This window comes from Anoplopoma fimbria, chromosome 18 (assembly GCF_027596085.1).
Source record: "Anoplopoma fimbria isolate UVic2021 breed Golden Eagle Sablefish chromosome 18, Afim_UVic_2022, whole genome shotgun sequence".
Lineage (NCBI taxonomy): Eukaryota > Metazoa > Chordata > Actinopteri > Perciformes > Anoplopomatidae > Anoplopoma > Anoplopoma fimbria.
In genome coordinates, this window is record NC_072466.1 from 12,776,214 (window position 1) to 12,798,769 (window position 22,556).

The following is a 22,556-nucleotide window of genomic DNA, read 5'->3' on the forward strand; positions in this document are numbered from 1 at the left end:
GCCAATGCGCGGCTTCATTAATATTAAATGTGATGCTTTTATTTTCTACAGTGAGGTCCGGCCCCGTGATGGGAGGGGTTTGGCCGCGGCGTCTGCCTCTGTGGCTGGCTGGGGGAGAGGAGGGGAGGAAGGGGAGGAAGGGGGATGTCGCTTGAACTGCCTTCAGTCCCACGAAAGAGCAGGGGGATGATGTCACTGGCAGCCAATCAAAAGTCTCTCCAGGAGGCTCGAGGAAGAAGACACGGTGCCTTCACGTGCTGCTCGAAAACTCTTAACGTACAGCAAAATGGAGCTCCGTTATGATACTATAGTGGGAGAATATAATAGCTTGTGTGCAGCAGTAACACATTAAATGAAAGTAAAAGCAAATTAGACATGTGAATGATGTGTCCAATGATGCGTCCGTCTGCATGAACATACATCACATGACACTGTTGACATTTTGACACGTCACAGTAAGAAAAGCACAGGTGTAAATAATAAAAATGAACGGTAGCTGAATTCCATTTAGCTGCTTCAAGTCCTGGATTGAACATGATGGCTCAATGTCACACTGTCACGGTTTACCTGGACACTTGAATAGAATGGAACTATCGTTACTGTTATTAGTAACAACAGTGCTATTCATGCTATGACTACTCAAATAAATTCAAACCCTTGTTCCTTGGTCAGTGGGCTAATCTTTCACCAAATGTCATTTAAATCTGTCATGTTTTTTTTAATATACGGCCAACTAATAGATAAAGGATCACACAAACAAAAGGGTAAAAAATGGGACGGGAGTGGAAGAGGTAATATAAACTGAATGAAATAAAATAAATTATCCAACACACCTGTTTAATGCCATAGGTCTATAAAGATGTGTCTTTAAACTGAAATATTTCAATATCCTTTGTCTGGTCATTTCCTGTGATGTATATTTCCTCACTCATCATTCTGGTCAGCTTTTTTTCAAATGAATCATCTAAAGGCCGACCGAGCTTGCTAGACGACATCTGCACCTTTTATGAACAAACAAACCACCTCTGTGTTTTCAAATTCCTTCAGCTGAACTCATATTGCTTTTCTGGGACCTTTGTCTTTCCAGTTTTCCTGAGGTTACAGTTACACTTCAATTACTTGTGAAGAAACACAAATTAACTGGATATAGATTATATGTATCTATTTTGGGAAGGTTTTACTTTGTGAATAATGTGTCAAACTTACACACTCATCATTTCCCAGTAATACATTGGTATAGTTTACATTTGAACCCGAACACTTTTGATAAAACCATGACACACACGAGTTCTTGTTATTATTCCCAATAAATCCAAGCTGAGGTAAACTATAAAGAGTGTTGCAGGAATGAATCCAAAACCAGGAAATTATTTGGTATCTTTGCACTTCTGGTTCCCACGTCTCAAAGTCAACAAGTTTCTTGAATTGGTTTTTTGTTAGATGCCTGAGATACTATCTGTGGTAAACATAATCTTAAGAGATTTTAATGTTTTGCTCTACGATATAAGATATGTCAGCAGACATTGGCTTTTTGTCAAGAACCGGTGCGATGATAACGTCCGGGGTTTGGCCTACAAAAATACGTCATCCCTTCAGCTTTCTATTCATGGTTAAAATAACACAACTTTAAGAACATTAGACACTTCGGGCAGCTGTGAGTCACACATGTCTGGCAGACTGCAAGTTTGTTGCTTTATTTCCTCACATACTCTTTTTCCATTTAAAAAAACATCAATTGACCTTTCTTTTAAAGTGACCAACCTGCTATGACTGTATTATATAATAATGAAAGAACAAAGACTTCAAGATGAAGATCTGGCATGTGTTAGACAACAAAAGTGGCCTGTATGTGAGATAGGGAGGTAACATTATTGGTGGTAATAAGTACTGTAGGTTTCTTTGGCAGGAGAGCCATGAAACAAGTGCCAAGTTGGCTGACTTTACAGTCCCATATGACAGGAGCACCCATGTTGCGGTGAAAGGGTCTTGCTGGCTTCAAACCCCAAATATAATCTGAGGTCTCTATTTATCCTCTCTGGCAAACTGAAACAATGCAGGGCATGTATTATTGCTTCTATTATTAGCCCTCTGTACAGTTATTTATAAATGGACACAGCTGATCAAAGCCTATTCAGATAGCTACTCCTGTTTCACTCGTGATAAAGGGTAAATGAACACGGACCCTGGCCTTCAGAGGAGACTGAAAAGTTTGGTGTTTGTTTGTTTTTTAATTCCGTACCACCCAAATGTAAATGTTGTTAATATACTGGTATTTTTTATTTTGTTTTGTGAGTTTTGTTTTGTGAGTTTTGTGATATTTAATCTAGTGGCCACAAAACTTCATTACTTTAAAATGTATTCAAAACCACAATAACTTCAGTAATATTTTAGATATTGTAATTCAGTAGTAATGGTAGAAATGTGAGTTTGTGTAGAGTCTTTTGAAATGAGAAGCAGATGAGATCTGTTGGGAGTTCAAACATTGGCTGCAGCAGGACTTGAGCAGTTATGTAAATTCAACCAGTTCTGCCTGTGTGGCTGGTTTCATTTGTTTGTCAAGCTGACACCATAGTATTCTCTCTAGCTGTTGTCAAAGTGTTTACATCTAATGAGAGGCTTTTTTCAGTTGCGGTTATCATGATGACATGTTGGTGATGTTGATCAGGAACAATTCAGATGCTAACTGGTTACCTGGAAGTCATGCTGGTTCACTTAATTCTAATTCCACTGTGGATGAACGATTTCTGAATCAAAACAACTTTATGTCAACCCCGTCTACTAGAAATTGCATTTATATACTACTAATTAGATTTTTCTGAATAGGTCTTGAGAAATGTAGCCTGAATTATGTTCATTGGACACGTTGTGGAATAGAGCTATATTTTTCTAGAACAAGCTAAGTGTTTGGCCAAGGTTTTGAGGGAGAATACACAATGGTGATTGATCCTAAGGCCCACTGATGAAAGCCCTTGCATTTGCAGTATACAAACTGGGAGTCTTCTTCAGAAAAATCACAAACTGCTCACAGTTGGTGAGACGTTTTCCTTCACCCAGCAGTGGTTGGTCTGCCAGAGAGGGCAGGCGGAGCTATCGCAACAGACGAAGTGGTGTACTTTTTTTCCCGGCCTTTGCTAGCGCTGCGAGTAAACGGTTTCTAAGGCAGAATACAGATGATTAGAATAAAAAAACTGCCGGACGGCGACACACAGGCAACACTAGGTGGATCTCTGGGAAGCTGCTTTTGTTGGCAAGACAGCATTCCGGCACTATTGATCATTGATTTGTATTTGCCTCAACCGGCTACGCAGGGCGAGTCTTGCCAAGAAACAGTGTGTCATAATTACGTGTAATTACCTCTCATAACCAAAGGTGTTGCCAAAGAAACTGCAACAGAGATCCTCGAGAGTGTAACTTCAACAAAGCTTTGCTATAAGCATAAATCATAAAATTGTAATCATGCTTTTATTGCTGGGAATGACATTCTACCGTTTTTTGTTGAAAATTACTGGTACAAAGATGTAGGTGTAGATGACAGGTCGCTTATATTGGCACTGAAATGAACAACATGCTTTAAAACGTATGGCTACATTTTTTAAATACATTTTTGTTATCATTTGATTATTAAGTTCAACTAGCCACAATGTCTATCATATATTTTGATTTGTTCTCCTTTCAAATGTCAGGGGGGTTATGTATAAAAAACAGCTACATTTGTTTTCACAACATATTTATTTTCAATATTTGATGCTTGTTTCTTTTTTGTAATGTTGCTTTAAAAATGGAAAGATGCTAAAATGACATTACTACCATTAATATCTTGATTCTGTTAAAATTATTTCTGCTGCTGAAAAGTGTTATAAGCCTTTTTTATTTCATTTTGAAGGCTCAACAGGATGAGAAACCTTTTACTCCCTTTTGGCGAGATCTTGAACCTGATTGAGAAGACTATCTTCCTTCATAAATGTCAGCCCATGGAAAACATGACTAAGTGCGGCTTTGTGTATCTGTTAAAGATCACACACATGATGAGAGATAATGTCAATCTTTGATGTTAAATACAGTCAAGTGGTTTTGTCTGTTTTTTTGGCATGGAAAATATGACGTGGTGCGGTATTCGCTGGCCCGGATAAAAGACCCAAACCACTTCCTGTCTACAGCGAGGTAGAGCCTCACATTTTAAACAGCACAGGAAGATCTCAACCTTATGTCACCTTGGAAACCAGTTGTCATATATTTACAAAAGACCCTAGAGACAGTGTTTGACTTTCACATTAGCCCATTTACTAATTGTTGTTTTTAGTTTTTAATATGCAAAAGCCTGCCCCTCACTCCCAATATTTCAACCCATCTGGCCATAAACTTCATTTCTTATTCAGGGCTGAGGATTTAAGAAAATGACAAATGTGGCTACTGATGGTTTCTAAGAGGGAACGGCACAGATGGGCCTACTGCAGACTCAACAGCTTGAAAAGCAACATGTCCAGCGATAGCAAAAAGGGACACTGCCAAAGATTCAACAGCCTGTCGACCTATGCCCCTTTACTTTCTGCACATTTATCAGCTTCCAGTCTGTCTGTAACACAACACAACACAACACACTCCTTCAAACGTGTCTAACCTCCTGAAACTTACTGGACTGCTCATCCTCCAATTCTAAATAATTATCATTAGCTTCATTTGGCAATTTAATTGAATGAGCAAGACCTTAACCGAGGGGATACAGCTTTCGAAAATGACATTCTGTTCATGATAAATGCTCAGGCTGTGCGACTATCCTCATAAAAAACTGTCAGAGCTTTCAAAGCACTACCCCCCAAAGAAAAAAAAATCTGCCCAGTCTGTCGATGCATTATGGTGCCTCCCTCATAAATACTGTCACACCACATGACTGCAGGTCTTCGTTTCTTTTTCTTTTTTTATTGGATGGAAAGTAGATTTTCGGTATCAATTTATGTAAGTATCACAGCAGGAAACAAACACAAGTTTCTGAGTTTGACATGTATTTCAGGTATGGTGAAAAACTCCCTAAAACACTCAAAACAATATCTGAAGCTCTGATAGATCAGTTCCTCTACCCAGCATTTAAACTGGCAAACACACATTAGATTTCATCTCACACAGAGAAGTAATTATAAGTCACCACTACACCAACGTACTGTGTGAAATTAAATTTAATCATGTTAAAATATGTCAGAAGTCCAAAACTGAATTGATAACAACTTGTAAATCTTTGTTTCAAGCAAGGGAAAGCTTACTTTTCACGTGTGTTACATGAATGCTAGAATACAGGGCATTACGGAACAACTGCTCTTAACAGTTAAATTGTATTTACAAGGCATTATAGAACAGATGAAAGTCTGGCAAAGAAATGTAACATATTTGTTAAGGAATATCTGGAAATGACCATGAGTTTATGGTCAAACACAAAATATCCCACAAAATAAGATTTAAACAAAAATAACAGAAGCTGACATTTCAACTGCTTTCATCATTTACTATTCAACCGACAATTTAACTGCTCTTAGTGGTTATACATCAAGTGACACTTTGCCTGCATTCATTTCTTTCTCTTCAAGTGACATTTCAATTTCTTTCAATGTTATACTTTGGTTGACGCTTCAAACCCTTTGGGGTGTTGGGATCCAGCAGGTGCAGGTTTGGTTATTAGCCTAATTAGAAAAATCTTCTTCACCTCTCTCTTCCACAATTCCAGGATTTAACTTCAACTTACATTTTAACTGTATTTTCAGCACTTTCACCTCAAATGATACTTCACTAACTGCTTAAAATTTACACTTTTACTTTTTTCAGTAACTGTGTTTCTGCAACCACATGCAACTGCAACTTCAACTGTTTCAATATTTGAACTATTTGAACTCACTTTTCAACTGTTATTTTCAACTATTTTCAAGGATACACTTCCACTGACATTTCAAATCCTGAAATTATGTAACAGATTGCATCCTATAAACAAGCTAAACAATGCTTTAAACTAAACCCAGAGCTGTCTAAAATCACAGAAAAACAAATAAGATAAATCAAATTTCAAAACATTTCATCTTGTGATACCAACCTCCTCAAAACCATCTCACAACCCTCAGGAAAGTTCCAACTGAAGGCTTAGAACTACTGGAATTAGCTGATGATTGTAGGCAGTGAAAATAAAAGACCCAAAAATCTGCCAAAAGAACAATGTCTCTTTTAAGTGTTGCAAATGCGAAGAGGCCAGCGTCTGTGACAGATTACCGGCAGAAGTATAGTTTACACCTAACAATAACAGCTACATCACCGAGCTCATAACAACCCTATTTTCTTCTGAGTTGGGCCAGTCGGCTCAGTATTATTCATTCAAGTTGGCATGTCCCTCCGCCTGAGGAAGGTTGAATCATCCTCACGGTCACTTAGCAACAACCAAATATTGTTTAGTTAACGATCAAAAAATTTAAACTCTCGCTCTCCCTCGCTCACGTATACACTCACGCTTATAGTGCATTAAGTCGCTGATGAAGCGTCACTTATCTTGGTAGTGCCTGATATATACGTACAGTGACAATGTGTTCTCTTGCAATTTTGGTTTACCTCATGCTCTGATGAAATCTGAGATAATGATCTCAAGAATAGCAAATATTGTCATTCTCCCTGCAGTGGGAGCCCAATTTAATTCTGACCTTATCCCGGAATGGAAGCATATCACACACATGGATGGATTTACACGACTGAGGGTATTAGATGATGTCTTCTGATATTTAGACCCATCGCCCACAGTGAGTGTCTGTTTATGAAATGTCTTCTTAGAGGTTATAAACCAAACTTCTCCAGCGCGACCCTGGAGTGGAGCGGCTCATCAGAAATAAATCCGCTGCCCTCAACCTTTGAAACAAACACAGTACTGACACAATATAAATAACAATGACTCCCTCTGCAATGGTCGCTAATCACGTCTAAATAGCAACTGTTTCTAGGACAGGGGGTCACCTGCTGCATGGCTGTGTGGGAGCCAGGCCCTTCAGCTCTGCATGGCCGTCCCACAGGGGCTGAGGTTTAGCCTCTGTTGGCAGCTGCCTCCATGCTTCTGGAATGGACTGCTCTGGACTATATCTGCAATAATAAAACTATATTTCAATAGACGTTATGTAAAGTACGTCAGGAATTACAGGACACAGTTATCTGGCTTTGTTTAAATGATCAACTATGACATTGTGTGTCTTTTATTAAAAGAGGATTTTCAGATGTAAGTTAGTGTTTATCCTTCGTCTCCTCAGGCACAGTTGCTAATTCTGCTCATGCTAACTTCTCTGCTTCCCCCACATTATTCTACACAAGCTGTTGCAGCTGTCAGAAATGTAAAACGCTTCACTTCCTGTATGACAGTGGATGATTTTGCAAGGAAAAACTTACCAGACACCAGGTGTATAGAATAGCAAATCCCCTCGTGAATCGGCTATTGAATAATAGATGTGCTCAGTTATTCAGAGAATAGTAAACAAATATTGGCAGTTGAAGGCAGACCTTTTACCGAAAGCACCATCTACGTTGGACACATAAATCTGATTATTTTGAGTATTTATAGAGACTTTCACAATGGTAAAATTTGTAAACTTGAACTAAAACTATCCTACATTTTTAGTTATGATAGGATAATCACCTTTAAATGCATGACATGTAAACTATATAATACATTTAATTGCATACCAATGGAGAAACATATAAAAAAAATGTTGATGCTATTCTTTTGTTACATGTTCAAATTAAATTGCATGCAGTGGAATTTCTACCATTTATCAACACTGTTAAATAGCCGAGCATGATAACATCAGAATGATATCATTACAGCTGCTTTTTATACGATGAATAGTTGCACTTTTAGAGCTCGTGTGAAAACTAACTCATCATATCAGCCTAAATAACACTGATGTAATGATAAACTGTGGCCTTATTTGGCTACAGTATATCATGGTGTCAGATCCCGATATACATGCTGTTATGAAAACAGAAAATGATGAACAGGATGTGACAAAAGTGAAAAAACTGACATCGACTCGGAGCAAAATAGAAGACTTTCCCCTTCAAAGACCATATTTGAAATGAGACAGGTTCCAATCCGGTATCCCATATATGTCTGTTTTCACATGACCAAAGTCCAATACATACCCAAACTTCATCTGCTGGCGGTGGTTATATTTACTCAAGGTAAACTTGTACTTAAATACAATTTTTCTTACTTTTGCTTAATTGAATATTTCCATTTTATGCAACTTTATACTTATACTCCACAGCAATTCAGAGGTAAATAGTATACGTGTTACAAATTTGATTTAGTTTGATCTAGTTACTTTTGACATAAACAACATATGATATGTTTATATGGTATGATGCAGTATTATTCTACCAATCTAAACAGTAGTATACAGAGTATCTCAATATGGATCCATATTGACAGACGTTAACATCAAAACGCTCTTACATGTATTTGTTAGTGGTTAAAAAAAGGAATAGTATAATATTCTACATTTTGAATTCAGGGCTTTTACTTTTAATGGAGAATTATAAACCATAGTATTTCTACTCTTAAGTAAAGGATCGGAATACTTCTTCCACCATTATCTGCTGATGAAGACTGTGAGATGTGGTTGAGAGCTCATGTTGGGATTTGCCAAGGTCAATAATTAACTTTTATAATCAATCATTATTGTTACAATTTGGATCTCATTTTTACTAGTATGTGAATGTGAACAATGGAAAATCTCTACCAGATCATAATTAAAAAAGGATCAATGTTAAAGGTTATGAATTGTGAAACACTGTCCTGTAAAAAAAAAACATGAGCTATGAAAAGTAGCTCTATTTTGAAATCTGTGACATTTCCTTTTTCAGATTCCATTGTGGTTAAATAAAATAGTTGTCCCAACCCATAACCAAACACTCAATTCTTAAGTTTTCCTAAAGAATAAAAATCACAGAATTTCCAACTGAGTTTCTTACTGAAACAATTAATGATATTTGTTATTCTGCTTCCTACAGTCAACAGCAGTAACTACTTTAGAAAATCTTGTACTCTATTAACAAAAACCCTCCTGAGAGCACTTCACGTGACCCAACAATCTTTCTTCTCACATTTTCTCTCCCTTTATCTGAGTCTCCTTGGAAAACTAATGATGTCCTTTCATGCTCATCTCCTCCTTGTCCTCTACAACTGACAAAGTGGAAACCTACAATGCAGGAAAGCTGATGAGTATGCAAATGACTGGAGACAAAGAGAGAGAGAGAGAGAGCGAGAGAGAGCGAGAGAGAAAGAGAGAAAGAGAGAAATGAAAGCAGAGAGGCAGTAGTGAAGAGTGATATGTGTCATTTGGTGATGTCATGCGTTCAGGCGTCCAGGGTGACAGCGGCGTTGGTAACAGCCTGAGTCAGAGGATGACATCAACGCAACAAGCTGTCAGACAGGTTGTGGAAGGGCTTAGTTTCACGCTCCCATTGTCCTCTGGTTTAATGCTGTTATTCAGCCCGCTACCGGCCTTACCATTTGTTAATCTGACCTAACACACTGTTAAACACAGGACAAAGACACACAAACAGCAAATTTAAAGGCCAGCAAAGAAAGAAAAGGCCAGCGGCGAAATGTCAGCCTGTAATACACCATCACAGCTTTTTGGATACAAAAGAAGAAGCACACGGTTTTGAGTTAGGTCAGGCAATGAAAATTTACCAGCAGACAGATTCAGCAAAGCTTGAATTGATTAGCTCAGTGGTTAGCATCTATATCATGTAGACTTGTGTATAATTTGAAGTGTATGCAAACAAATAGTGTCATTAGAAGAAGTCCGGTCATTTTGAATATTTTTATTGTTGTCTACAAATCCCTACAAGTCTGTGTGGCCAAAGCCTGAAAGACTTCCATTGTTTTCCAAAAACTATCAAAGTCACACATCAATGAGCCACTGTGTTGCACTGGGTGACATGTCCCCCTCATTACAATGAACATGGCCACTGTAGTTTATTGTGAGTAGATCTCCTGACACCGTCCTGCTACCATACTTACTACAGCGCAAAATGTGTATTTATCCACGATCTAAAATAGTCCCCAACAAATTCACTATTCACTCCGCTTTGATTAACATCAGTTGAACCCTCCAGTGACTAGCTGTTGCAAAAATGTAAGGAATTCAGAAAGTATTAAATAATGTTTTGGTCTTTTAATTTGAATTATTAACGATAAAAAAGATGTAGAATATCACCAAACATATTTCTTTGAGCTTTATTCTAACGTCAGCATGCTTGGATGCTCACAATCACAATGCTGACATGCTGATGTTTAGCAGGTGTAGTGGGTACCATTTTAGTGAAGTGTGACAGCAGGCTAACATTTGCTAATCATCGCTAAACACAATGTTCCGCCGAGGCTGATGGAAATGTCATTTGTTTTGCAAACCAAAGTATTCGATGAGGACGCAAGATAAAAAAAATTGTGGATCAACAGTGTTATTACAATTTATCCTGAGGGAAACATGAATGTCTGTCACAAATGTCATGACAGTCCATCCAATAGTTTCTCTCAAAACAACAAATGTGTACCTCCTAGAGACACTAGTGGTATATTCAGAGGATCACCAAAGTAATTGAGATATATCCTCCAGAGACCATGACAATCTGTATAAATTCCATAGCAGTCCATCCAGTAGTTGTTGAGATGTTTCAGTTTGGTGGACTGACAGACAACATTGCCATATCACCTTTTTAAATGGGTCCAAATACCTGGGGCCTGATCAGCTTGAATCTATTATTTCCACAGATTGATTATAAAGTGTTTTAAAAATGCATTTAAAAACCTGTCACCCTTGAGGCAATAAAACTCCGAATGACAAGTTTTACCACGAAGTTGGATAATATTGAAAAGTTCAACCATATAATCTGAACTAACTGACATTCAGAAGTGAGATGAGGTGTTGATTGAGAGAAGAGTGATGAGTAAAGGTGGAAATGTAGAGACAGACAAACAGAAACTCTGCAGTTCCCACATTCAGTCAAAATGTACCAGGCTTTGTTTCATTTTCCAACCACACAATCACCCACCATAGAGACCTGGTGCGCTGATAAACAAGGCTTCTTTGGGGGTTAGGTTGAGCTTTTTGCTCATTCATTGCTCACTGTGCTCACACAGATTTACAGATAAGTACAACATGAGTCAGTGCGGTGTATGTAGTTAACAGGTGGTTTTCAGGAAAACCGTTTCAAAGAATCGTTCAATTTACCTGGTTTTGTACCTGTAGAGTTTCAGAGAGTTGCACCAAGTGTGAAACTCATTTGCAGACTGCAGGTTTTTTATAAGTGAGTGTGTGGGTGGGTGTGTTGGTGGATGATATCACCGCTCAAATTGTATAAATATCCATTATGCTCTCTTTATATTTATAAAAAAAAGGGGGAACAGAGTTGGAACCAAAAATCTAAGATTACATGTTTACTGAAAACTAGTCATTATCCTCCTCTCGATAGTCAAAATACTCTTTTCAGGACAAGCAAAGGGCATACATTTACAGATGACGTCATGTGAATCCACGCAAAAGAGGCCCACATGTTGAGTAAAAGCAAGTTTTATCTTTCAAGGGCTCTTCAACACTTCTAAGTCTGAGATGAAGACATTACATCAGATACATTTAGTATGTTGCACTTGACTGGAGTGCCTCCTGCAGGAGAGGGCTATAATGACTCAATTACACAAATAGTTTATTTATGTGGCACTTTCAAAAATCCGGTAGTTCACAGTTACAAATAAAGTAAAAATTAAGAACTTAACAATAAGAAAGAAGAAACATTTGAATGAATATATTAATCAAAGTTTCGCGAGAGTGTTCAAAGCATAAATAAATAAATTGGGGCAAGACAACAGAAAAATAGCAATTCAACCTACACCCTCTGATTTTTCCAAGAATCTGGCTGCATGCTGCTTCAAAAAATAAGTTGATGAGAGTGATGAGAGTAAACCAAAACATTAATGTTGCTGGGCCAGAAAACCAAAACAATGAGCCAAAGGTTACTTAAAAGAATTCCCAAAGTCAGGTGATCATTTTCACACATTCAACCCATTCTCCTTCCTATCTCGTCAAATACCGACTCTTGATCAGTGCTCCTAAGCTGCTCCTAAGCTGTAAACTATGACGCTTGACGTACTCCAGTAGCTTCAGTTTTGGACGTGTCAGGGACGGCGTGTCAGTTTCCACTTGTTACATGCATAACGTCGTTTCAAAATGAGCTTCCGTCTTCACAGGAAGTGAGGTTTGGGCAACAAAAAAACCTAGTTGAGTTTAGGAAAAGAGCTTTAAGTTAAGTTAACTTGACTGACTTACGACTCCTGTGAGTCATGTGACTAACGACACTAACGGCTCACATGACCAGGGCGTGACAGACGAGTCATATGACTGGCAACTCATGGGAGTCATGAGACTAACAATACTAAGACTCATATGGCTAATGATTGACGTGACATTATGTCGACTTAACCTTTAATTTCCAGCATTCTCCTTGACAAAAGCCCTTTGTTGACCCATCCCACTATCTCACTCTTAATACTACGCCAGTCGCTCTGACCGTTTAATAATGACACGCCGGTGTGTTGACATTGGAGTTAATTGAAATAATGTTGTACGTCTGTATCATACGCCGAGGTTAACTGACCAATGTCAATGACGAGTTGGGAGTGAGACCAGGTTGGGTCATCACTATGAGCTCGCCTTTCACATTACACACAGTCTTGTGACCCATTCCTGATATTAAAAAATAAGATTTGACCAGCTTTAATATGGGATTTAAAGAGGATGCTTATGAGTTTGATGACCTGATATGAACCAAATATTAAACTCAGGCAGAAATGTTACATGCCTTTGTTCAAATATGCTCTTCTAGATGCAAACCACCCAAAATACTGTCAAGCAAACCAACAAAAAAAAGGGTATCATCTGTAGATTGTGTCACAGCTGTCTTCCCTTTCTTAATAATTGATGCCTGCCTGGAATTCTGTCTTGCTTCTTTCTTCAGATTTCAGATCATTCTGGGTTTTTTTGTTTTTTTTTCACTTGTGCTCCAGTTAGCTGGTCTCCACAGAGCTTGAAGGAAAGTCACAACATTCAGATTGCCACTTATCACACTCAGGCACGCAAGAAATTAAAACCTCCATAGCCTTAGGTGAATGCTCGGCTGGTCAAGGCATTTTGCATTTCGGAGTCATTACATTGCTGTTCTGCACTGCTTGTCCTCAGCTCGGTTGGGGTTGGGGTTGGGGGTGGGGGTGGGGGGGGGGGATATGTAGATAGGATATGGACCATCACAGATAATTACATATCTATGTAGACAGATATGTAATTATCTGTGATGGTCCAGTCCCCAGTGACAATATGAGATCAGATGTAAATTTATATAGAAGATGAGCTGTATGTTCCATGACCAAATCGTATTCCTCCCTGGATTAAATAGAGCAATCTTAGGAGTCAAGAGGATCAGTCTGTGTTCACCAGCCTGATCCATCCTCCCAGTGGGTGCACGGCAGAGAAAGCTCCTGGTCTTGGCACAAACACAGAGCCGAGCGCCTTCTCCCCAGAAATCAGCTCACAGTCTTTATTCTCCTAATACATTATTGAAAGCTATTTTTGCAGCTGCACTCCAAGAACAAAGAGGTATTGCAGTTGTCACTTTCAACCTTACAGACAGAATGGGGAGGATATTTTGGGATAATTATTATTATTTATTTGTTTTGCTTTTTACCTCTCCCTGAAGTTCCCCAAAACTTGACTGACTCCCCTCAAGCAATTATCTGCCAGTTTGATGAGTGTGTTGAAAGCCTTTTGTTATCAAGCTGTTCAAAAAGGGGCCATCGTAGGTTTGGAATACATCCATTACACGCCAAATGTAATTATGATAAGATTTAAAGCTGACATTTTTGAAGACGATTCAAAACTTCATGCTCTCCTGTTTTATCTCCGTCCTGCTTGTAGCATGCAGCACTGGCGAACACATCAGTATGTTAAGTCCAAATTGCATGCTTGAATTATCACGCTTTCTCCCTCTTTTCCCTCCACGCTCAAACCATACCAGACTTCAAATGCCTTGCAGAGTTACTGAGATGTTACACTGTCACTGTGCAAGTCTGGATTTTAGGTTACAAATCCTCAGAGCCCAGCAGACCAACCAAGCGAGACCCTGAGTCACCAACTGCTGTGTGTGTGTGTGTGTGTGCATGTGTGTTTAGTGTGCTAGGAGAGGAGGGAGTGAGACCGTAAGAGAAGGGAAAACTCAATTAATGTCAGCCTCAACACAACAAAGCAACATCCAGGGCCTCTCTACGCCAGCATTAAATGAAAACATCTCCCTTTACCCAATTTTTTTTCTCTCTGTAGCAAATAGATTCATTCTGCAACCTGCGCCGATGATTAATTACACTACAATTATTATGCCTGTCAGTTCACAGTGGGGTGAGGCCTAAGACGCTCCCTGAGCTAGAGGAGGTATAAAAGGCCTGTTAGAGTCATCAAATAAGCCCACAGAGAAAGGTTTTTGTTTTTTTTTACTGATAGATTTTACAGTATGTCCCATCAACCTTGGGGTGCATTCCAAGATGAACATAAATCATCATCATCTTTCCTCTTAGACTGACTGGTAGCTGGTAGAATAAGGGGGAGCTGCCTCGTGGCCAGCAGCACCAGTGGATCAGCAGCTTATAAACGTGTGTCACTACCTCCACCTCCCATTATTCTCCCAGACTGTTAGAGTGAAAACAAGTGTGTTGAAGTGAACAGGACAAAGAAAGGTCACATCAATAATAAATGGAATGAAGCACTGTGATTCGTCAGGTGTAGTATTTGCTGAATAAAAAAAAAAAAAAGACATTCATGTCTGGTTATTTTTTCCAACAAACTTAATTTCTAAATTGATTTATATTATTATATTCATATATCTTCATGTAACTTAACATTTAATGCGATTGAGGATTTTATCCATATTGCCCTCTGCAACCTCAGTGTCTTAACCAAGTACACATGGACACTGCAGACTTGTTAGCAGCCAGGACAGCCTGCCCCAAACTCCCGCTGCTGCTTCGGGAAGGAACAATAAGCTGATGGCTGCGATAGAGACACTTTTTGTGTGACTCTCTGGGATCCCTAATTGGGTGATTACAACGACCTCTGAGGTCAGAGTGTTCTCCAGTTTCCAGGGGAGAAATTAAAAAACCTAAACAAACCAGGTCCTTTTTGACATACAGTACCAGTCAAAAGTTTGGACACACAGAATCTAAAATATAAAACATATTCTGGTTTGTTGAGCATTTGTTTGTTTACCACATAATTCCATATGTGTTCCTTCATAGTTTTGATGTCCTCAATATAAATCTACAATGTAGAAAAAAAAAAAAAAAAAATAAAGAAAAACCATTGAATGAGAAGGTGTGTCCAAATTTTTGACTGGTACTGTATTTGGTTAGAAAAAATGACAAGAATCAATTGTAGCTGCAAACTACAATTTCCCAAGAAGCTCCCTTGAGGGACCTTTGAATGGGTCAGAGTACAATGGGGCCCTAGACAAAAGAGTCTCCACTTTAAATCACTGGACAAAAAAAATGAGTGCTTAAATGTCAAGGCGCCCTTGAGGAAGACACCAAACCCCCAACAGAGCCACTCCACGACAGAGAAAAAAAAGTAAAAAGGCCGCCTCAACGGTGAGCATCTGTGTTGGTGATTAAAAAATTAAAAGCTCCTTAAAATGCATGCTTCAAAAAGGTCACAACAGGGACACGATCCAAAAGCATTGACCAGCTCCTAACCGCGTCCTCTTCACTGCTCTCCGAGTTTTTGAATTTTCAAACGACATGTGTTGTGTATTCCCAGATCCCTTTTGCAGCTGCTCCTGTGGTCGGGCAAGTGCTTTGGGCTTTGGTTTATGTAATGACTGCAAAGCAACACACACACACACACACACACACACATCCACATACAGTACGGCTCACTGAGTTGCTGCATGGCCAACATTGTGGCAAGCCGAAACAGAATCATTACAAACACTTTCACTTATTAAATTGGCCTGCTGCTGGACGCAAGACTTTATTTCATGGTTGGGTCTTTAAAGGAAAGTAAGCACACGGTTGAAGGCCAGGAAACCGCCATTAGAAACACACAAAAGCCTCCTTTTTTTTTAAAGAAATAGATGACGTAAAAATATACAAGCCTCTTTGTGAAAATGAAGATTGACAGTGCTGCTTATACTGCATGGGTGTAAGATGCAAGCTGACCACAAGTCAGTTATGATCTCTTACTGAAGGCCCCTCTCACATTCAGGGAAAAAGGACTCATACTGACACTTTTAGCAGCAACCACCTGTCTTTGGTCCGTCCAACGTACTTAAACATATGCACATTATGTTGCTGAAAGCTCTGTGTTTATTATTCTGGCTGAATTAAACTTGACAAAGAGAATATCCCTCAGGCTGAGTGTGTTGTGACCTTAAAGCCCCTCAGACCAGCAGTTAAAGGTCAGCTGAGGTCAGAATGAGACTCTGGTTCCATTGAACTGTTTACAGAAACAAACACAAAACAAAACATGAACACTGACATTCAGAGCCACGCTGCCAAAATTAGGCGGTCATACCCTTCAGATACTCGGTGCAAAGAAACTGAACGAGAGCTCCACATAGTGGGCGATGAACTAACACTCAGGCACAATTAATTAACAGAATGGAACAAGGCTAAATAAGAAAATATGGATGTTCATAGATGTTCATTCAGATAAACAACATGTGAAAAAAACATATCGAGACTTTAGCTCTTCATCATCATTGGGATGCTTTTGCTGGGTTTTCCAGTTGTTTCTCCATTCTGATAGCATCTCAGCTCTGTTCTTGGTTGAGAATTAAAGACATAATTGATTTTCTCTTTGAGTTCTTCTCTCACGTTCCCTCTCCAATGGTTACCTGTCACGCGGTGTATTTGAGCATTAGGTCTGTAAGAAGAAAGACATAAATGCATAAAGATTTACATTATATGTACAAATTTAGCATAGAATTCAACTGTTTTCAGACTTGTTAGGTGCTGACAATGGTGCACCAGAGGACGTATGCTGCTATTGGCACCATTATGTATCCAACTACCTCATTAACAAATCAATATTTTAACCAACCACAGCTTTATAGTTTTCTCTAAAGGAAAAACTAATTAATTCCCCAACTTATTCAGAAATAAAGAACCATGCGTCATCTTTAAATATTTTGCTGAGAAAATATTGTCATTTAAAATTGTTCATGGTAGAAATACACCAAGCTGACTTTTTCTGTCCTGATGTCGGTACCTGGGCTTTAGGTGTCCGTCGAAACTGATTACTGATCCAATACCAGTCTTTAATCCACACAGTGAAGCTGAATGCCTCACTGTGTGGAAGTGGCTGGTATGATCCTTTAACGTCAGGTGTTAATGTGTCACACAGTAACACAAATACAGCTTGTACTTTTTTTAGGTTGGCCTTTCTTGTAGGTGGGCTTCATTTTGTTGCTGCCCTCATCAACAGCAGTACATTGCTTTGCAAATGGATAAGTACCTCATACAACCCAACTTCAAAAAAACTTTCACTTTAAACTGTGAAATCTCAAAATGCAGGGTTGAGTTTCCTGTGAGAAGCTATGACTCAAGAAGCTCATTTGGCACCTTGTAAAATCTGGTAACTGTGAAAGTGATTGTAACACCAAAGCTCCTATGTGTGGCATATTCATGTGATTATATGGTTTTCAGATGCATGATGTCTGACACCGTGCCTTTCTGTATTCTACCACTAGTAGTCACCAATTGCACTTCTGGCATGTGTCTGAAGTTCAAAGTTAACAGTTAAAGTAAACAATACTTTTTGTTTGCACACGCACAACTTCTTACCAGGGCAAAGGATTTTTGTCAGTGATGCCTTCACTTCCATGAGCTCTGGGTTCTCCTCAGAGTCTTTACTGGCGTGGAAGCTTGTGAAGTGCAGCGCAGGCCACCAGCCTTTTCTTGCAGCCATTTTTCCAGCGACAGAGTCCCTCCAGTCCTCTCTGTTGTGATACACAAATATACAGAAAGACTGGGATCAGCAACAATTAGTGACGTATAAAAAAACTTCAGTCCATCAAAAATGGAGCTTTCAATTTTCAAAACTTTTTAAACGTAACTGTAACTGTAGTTTTTGAATAATGGCCTTTAAACGCTTCCACACATCCAGGTTGCTCCTCCAGCAGGCGAAGTCCAGCATTTCCAGAACGACTCCTAAAGCTTTCTGGATGTCAGTTTTTTTCTCTGAAAAACAAAAACACATCAATAATGGATATTATGGAACAAAGAAAATGATGTAAGAATATTTGGCTATGACTTAATAGAACATATCTTTTCCAAGACCCAATAACAAATCGACTCTTGGTGTTTCCAGTTGGACATCACTTAGTTAAAAATAACTTGAATTAAAGTTTTATTTCTCATGAATTTGATTCATTTGAATTGTGTGTGTAATTAATTATCTGGTAAGACTTTTAATTTAATTTAAGAAAGAATATGCTTTTACCTGATTGAAGCCGGAGAGAGCTGTACTCCAACATCAACTCATGGCTTGGAACCATCACATGGAGGATCTACAGCATAAGGAAGTCAAGTTTTATAGATGCATTAGACACAGAGTATTTCTATGTGCTTAACTGTACATATTATTACTTTAAGGCATAACATCTAGTTTAACTAAATTAATATTGTAGTGTGAACGCAATTACACAGGGATCATCAAAGGTTTCATATATTTCTCTCTAATACCAGTATATTAGTATAAATGCAGTGCTTTTTGTATACAGATATACCTTCAATACTTTCATCAGGTCTTTCTCTGGAGCACTTTGCCGCTTTAGGTACTGGTACAGATAGACATGCGCATTGGGATTGGGTGGAAAAGTGTTGTCATATGCGTAATCATTCAGGACTTTCAAAGCCTCGTCGTGATCCTCATAGAACTCCAGCATCTGCCAGAATAAAACAACCATATAACAAGAAGTAGGGACATTTAGCAAACCTGACAGAAATATTTGAAAACATGAAAGACAAGAAGTTTAATTATAGAGGCAAGTGCATGAAACAGACTGATGACATTAAAGTGAATGGTATTTCTAGTGTAGGGAAGTGAATTTTTTACATTTTTGCTTTAAAATTACTTAATAATTTATTGATTATAAAAATTGTGATGAAATTAATTCTGTTTGATGTTTGATATTAAACATATATGTCTAATAATTAACTCAGGCGGTTGAGAATGAGTTCTTACCTCAACGTAACTCAGTACGAAGGGATCCCAGATGCCAGGTTTTTTCAAAATCTCCTTAAGATTCACAGAGGCCTGTCTGAAGTAGTTGTGCATGTCTTGGTTGTCAACACAGTCGGGATACTCTGAAACAGCAGGATCAGTTTACGCAAACAGTTGAGAGATTTTTCAAACATCAAATTACACAAGGTCGCACACTGAAATAGGTTCCCTACAACTTAACCACCTCTTTACCAAAGTAGTTACAAGGTCTGACCTGCAGGGGGCAGTGTGACATCACACAAGGACTTGCCACATGCCTGCGTAACTGACATAAATAATAGATGCTTTTAGTATTAAGCTGTGTATCACCTTACCAGCGTTGGTGGAGCAGGTATACTTTTTGTCACACCATATCATGTAGTCCAGTAAGCTCCTGTAGGCATGGATCAGTTTAATCCTCTGATACTGAGCTACTGACTCCTTCCCATATCTCCAACTTTCAGCGACAGACAGCTGATGCTTTGCCTCCTCGATGTGACCTTTATGCAGCAGGTGGAAACAATGTTCCAGAGAGATCTAGAGACGCAGAGGAACAGGTCTCAGATGTCTTTTAACGAATGTAAAATAAAAAAGTGTGTGCAGTCAGGTCTGCTAGCTAACATACCATTAGGTAATGTTTAACTCCTGAGTGTTTCATCCGTTCATAGATGTTGTTGTAGTCTTCCATCTTTGAGTTGGGATGATGGTGAAGGATCTCAGCGCTTATTCTCCAAATAAGCTGATATTGAAATTGCAAAAAGAGTGTTAATATCAAGGATGCAAGGCAAATTGAATACATAACTAATTATAACAATTATTTATGAATATACTCTGTTGAAATATTTGCAATCTTTGCTAATTTATTTTTTCTGGATGACTGTGAAAGAGAATTAAGTTGCCTTTTTTGAAACAGGGCTTTATGGGAAACTTGTGAAAAGAGTCAAAGTACTGTCTGCTCATGCTGTGCTGTATGTAGAGTTACGTGTAGCAATTAATGTTCTTCTGTCTCCATGACACAAAAACATACTAACGCAGATAAATCCAAACATACCTCCTTATACCGCTGACCTTGGCCATTGGTTGGGTCCTCTAATATTTGTGGGTAACATGCCATATATTCTGCTGCCTCTTGCCATCGATGATGCAGCAGGGCTTCTCTGATCAGCTCCAGACAGGCTCTGGTAGTCTTGTGAAACCCGGTTTCCTTTGGTGTCGCTTTATACGAAATAAAGTTAATATTTCATGATGAATGCATTTGTTCTAAACATCATTCACTATAATATGTTCTATAGCTCGACTGATACTGGATTTGTTCAGACTGACTCCAATATCAATATACGAGTGTAAAAAAAAAAAGATATATTACCCAATAGTCTTACTTTTTCCATAATAATCCTATTGATTATTTTACCAAAATTCTGATTTCATTGTACTAAATTATGCTGATTGGAAGATTTTTCAGTTGAAAAATAAACTCATTGTTTTTGGTGACAGTCTATGAAAATGAGATATTGTTTCTGAATTATTTCAACATATCATTCGTAATAATATTTTTATTTATCAGCCAACATATTCACTGATGACAATACTTCTGCAATTGGCCTTTATATAAGCCCTTACAATGTATCAGTTTAGCTCCATTAGATTCTGTATTGGAAACAAAACAACTCACCTGCACACATGGGATTAACCAGAGGGAGCCTTGATTTTTTCCCTTTTGAAGAGGTGTCGTCTGAGGAATTGTTGTCATCCTGTAAATCTTCGAAAAGCCCTAGCTCTCTCTGCAAGTCGTCCATAATGATCACAGCACTCCCTGACTCGGTTTATACAGCTGCCCTTTATGACTTGCTCTGATGCTCAGTGTGTGACGTCCACCTACAGGGAGAAAAAAATATTTGTGTTACTTACGAGACATGAAGATTGCCAATTGTCATGAGCCATATCTGAACAATTAGTTTAACTATTGATTGATCTTGTCATTATTTTTTTGTTTAATCTGTTTTTCCTTTAAATCATCAGAAAACAGTGAAAAGTCCAAGCTGAATTCTTTGAAAAATCGAAATCCCAAATATATACAATTTACTATAATGTTAGACAAGGAAAAGCAGCAATTTCTCAGATTGTATAGGCTGGAACATGCATTAGCAGTTTTGCTTGATGACTTGAACAATTACATGATTATAAAAACATGTGCCGATTAATTTCTTGTCCATCAACTAATCGTTTAATCAACTAAATCGTTTCAGCTCTGGAGCAGACAGATTTTTAATTAAGTTGTAATGTTAAACAGATAGTCAAAACAGATGGACGCACCCCAGTGCTAGTATTGTTTTATGATCTTTTAGACTTCAGTTAACTGTTTTATGAATGGTGTAACTGTAGCAGAGAAGAAAATATGTTACTCTAATTTGAGGCCAATTCACTAGCTGATTAGGTTTAGTTAGCTTTCTCAAAATCGTTTTAAATACACGTCACCAACGAGAAAACTAAATCTATTTCTGTATAATGACTTATTTTCATGAGTACCAGTCAAAAGTCTGGACACACCTTCTCATTCAACTACTTTGAAGAATCTAAAATATAAAACATATTCTGGTTTGTTGAGCATTTGTTTGTTTACCACATAATTCCATTTGTGTTCCTTCATAGTTTGGATGTCTTCAATATTAATCTACAATGTAGAAAAAAATAAAAATAAAATAAAGAAAAACCATTGAATGAGAAGGTGTGTCCAAACTTTTGACTGGTACTGTATATCTTTAGTATGAAAAGGAAAAGGTGATCTTATTCTCTTGTAAAACAAAGTTGGATGAGTTCCTACCCGCTGAGCAGGAACGTAAACGTTACTCGGATGCTCCTGAAGGTAGACAAGGTGCCGATGCTAAAATAACAGCTAAGATTTTTCTGCACCGGTGAGCCAACAATTAAATATATAACATACAGAACTCATTAAGACTTGGTGTTTTCTGTTGTCGATTAATGTGACTTCCACATGTTGTTAACTATTCACCACTATGCTCCTGATGCTGTAGCTACGGAAGTAGACAGAAAAGCTGCACGCTTATTGGCTGATGTGACCGGAAGAGGCGGAGCTTAGAGCTTCTTCTTCGCTTGTGTTTTTATAGTCTGCCAACATAACCTGAGGTCTCAAGAGCCTGAGGTCATGTGACAGAAAAGATTCTTGTTTCAGAGACTCTAGCTTCTGTTTTACACGTTTTGTTTCAAAGTTTAGTTCTACCT

The 22,556-nt window shown here is 38.3% G+C and overlaps 1 protein-coding gene across 1 annotated transcript; it reads right to left on the bottom strand.

The window, feature by feature from the left end:
• Positions 1–16,065: 16,065 nt before the first annotated feature.
• On the bottom strand, positions 16,066–22,344 carry taf1a (TATA box binding protein (TBP)-associated factor, RNA polymerase I, A). Its single transcript, XM_054619129.1, has 11 exons — positions 22,138–22,344; positions 20,989–21,191; positions 20,368–20,531; positions 19,942–20,055; positions 19,652–19,853; positions 19,299–19,420; positions 18,841–18,999; positions 18,555–18,621; positions 18,169–18,292; positions 17,897–18,051; positions 16,066–16,976 (listed from the first exon to the last, which is right to left on the bottom strand). The coding sequence occupies exons 2-11, from the start codon at positions 21,110–21,112 to the stop codon at positions 16,951–16,953; spliced, it is 1,257 nt and encodes a 418-aa protein (XP_054475104.1). The 5' UTR covers positions 21,113–21,191; positions 22,138–22,344; the 3' UTR covers positions 16,066–16,950.
• Positions 22,345–22,556: the final 212 nt, after the last annotated feature.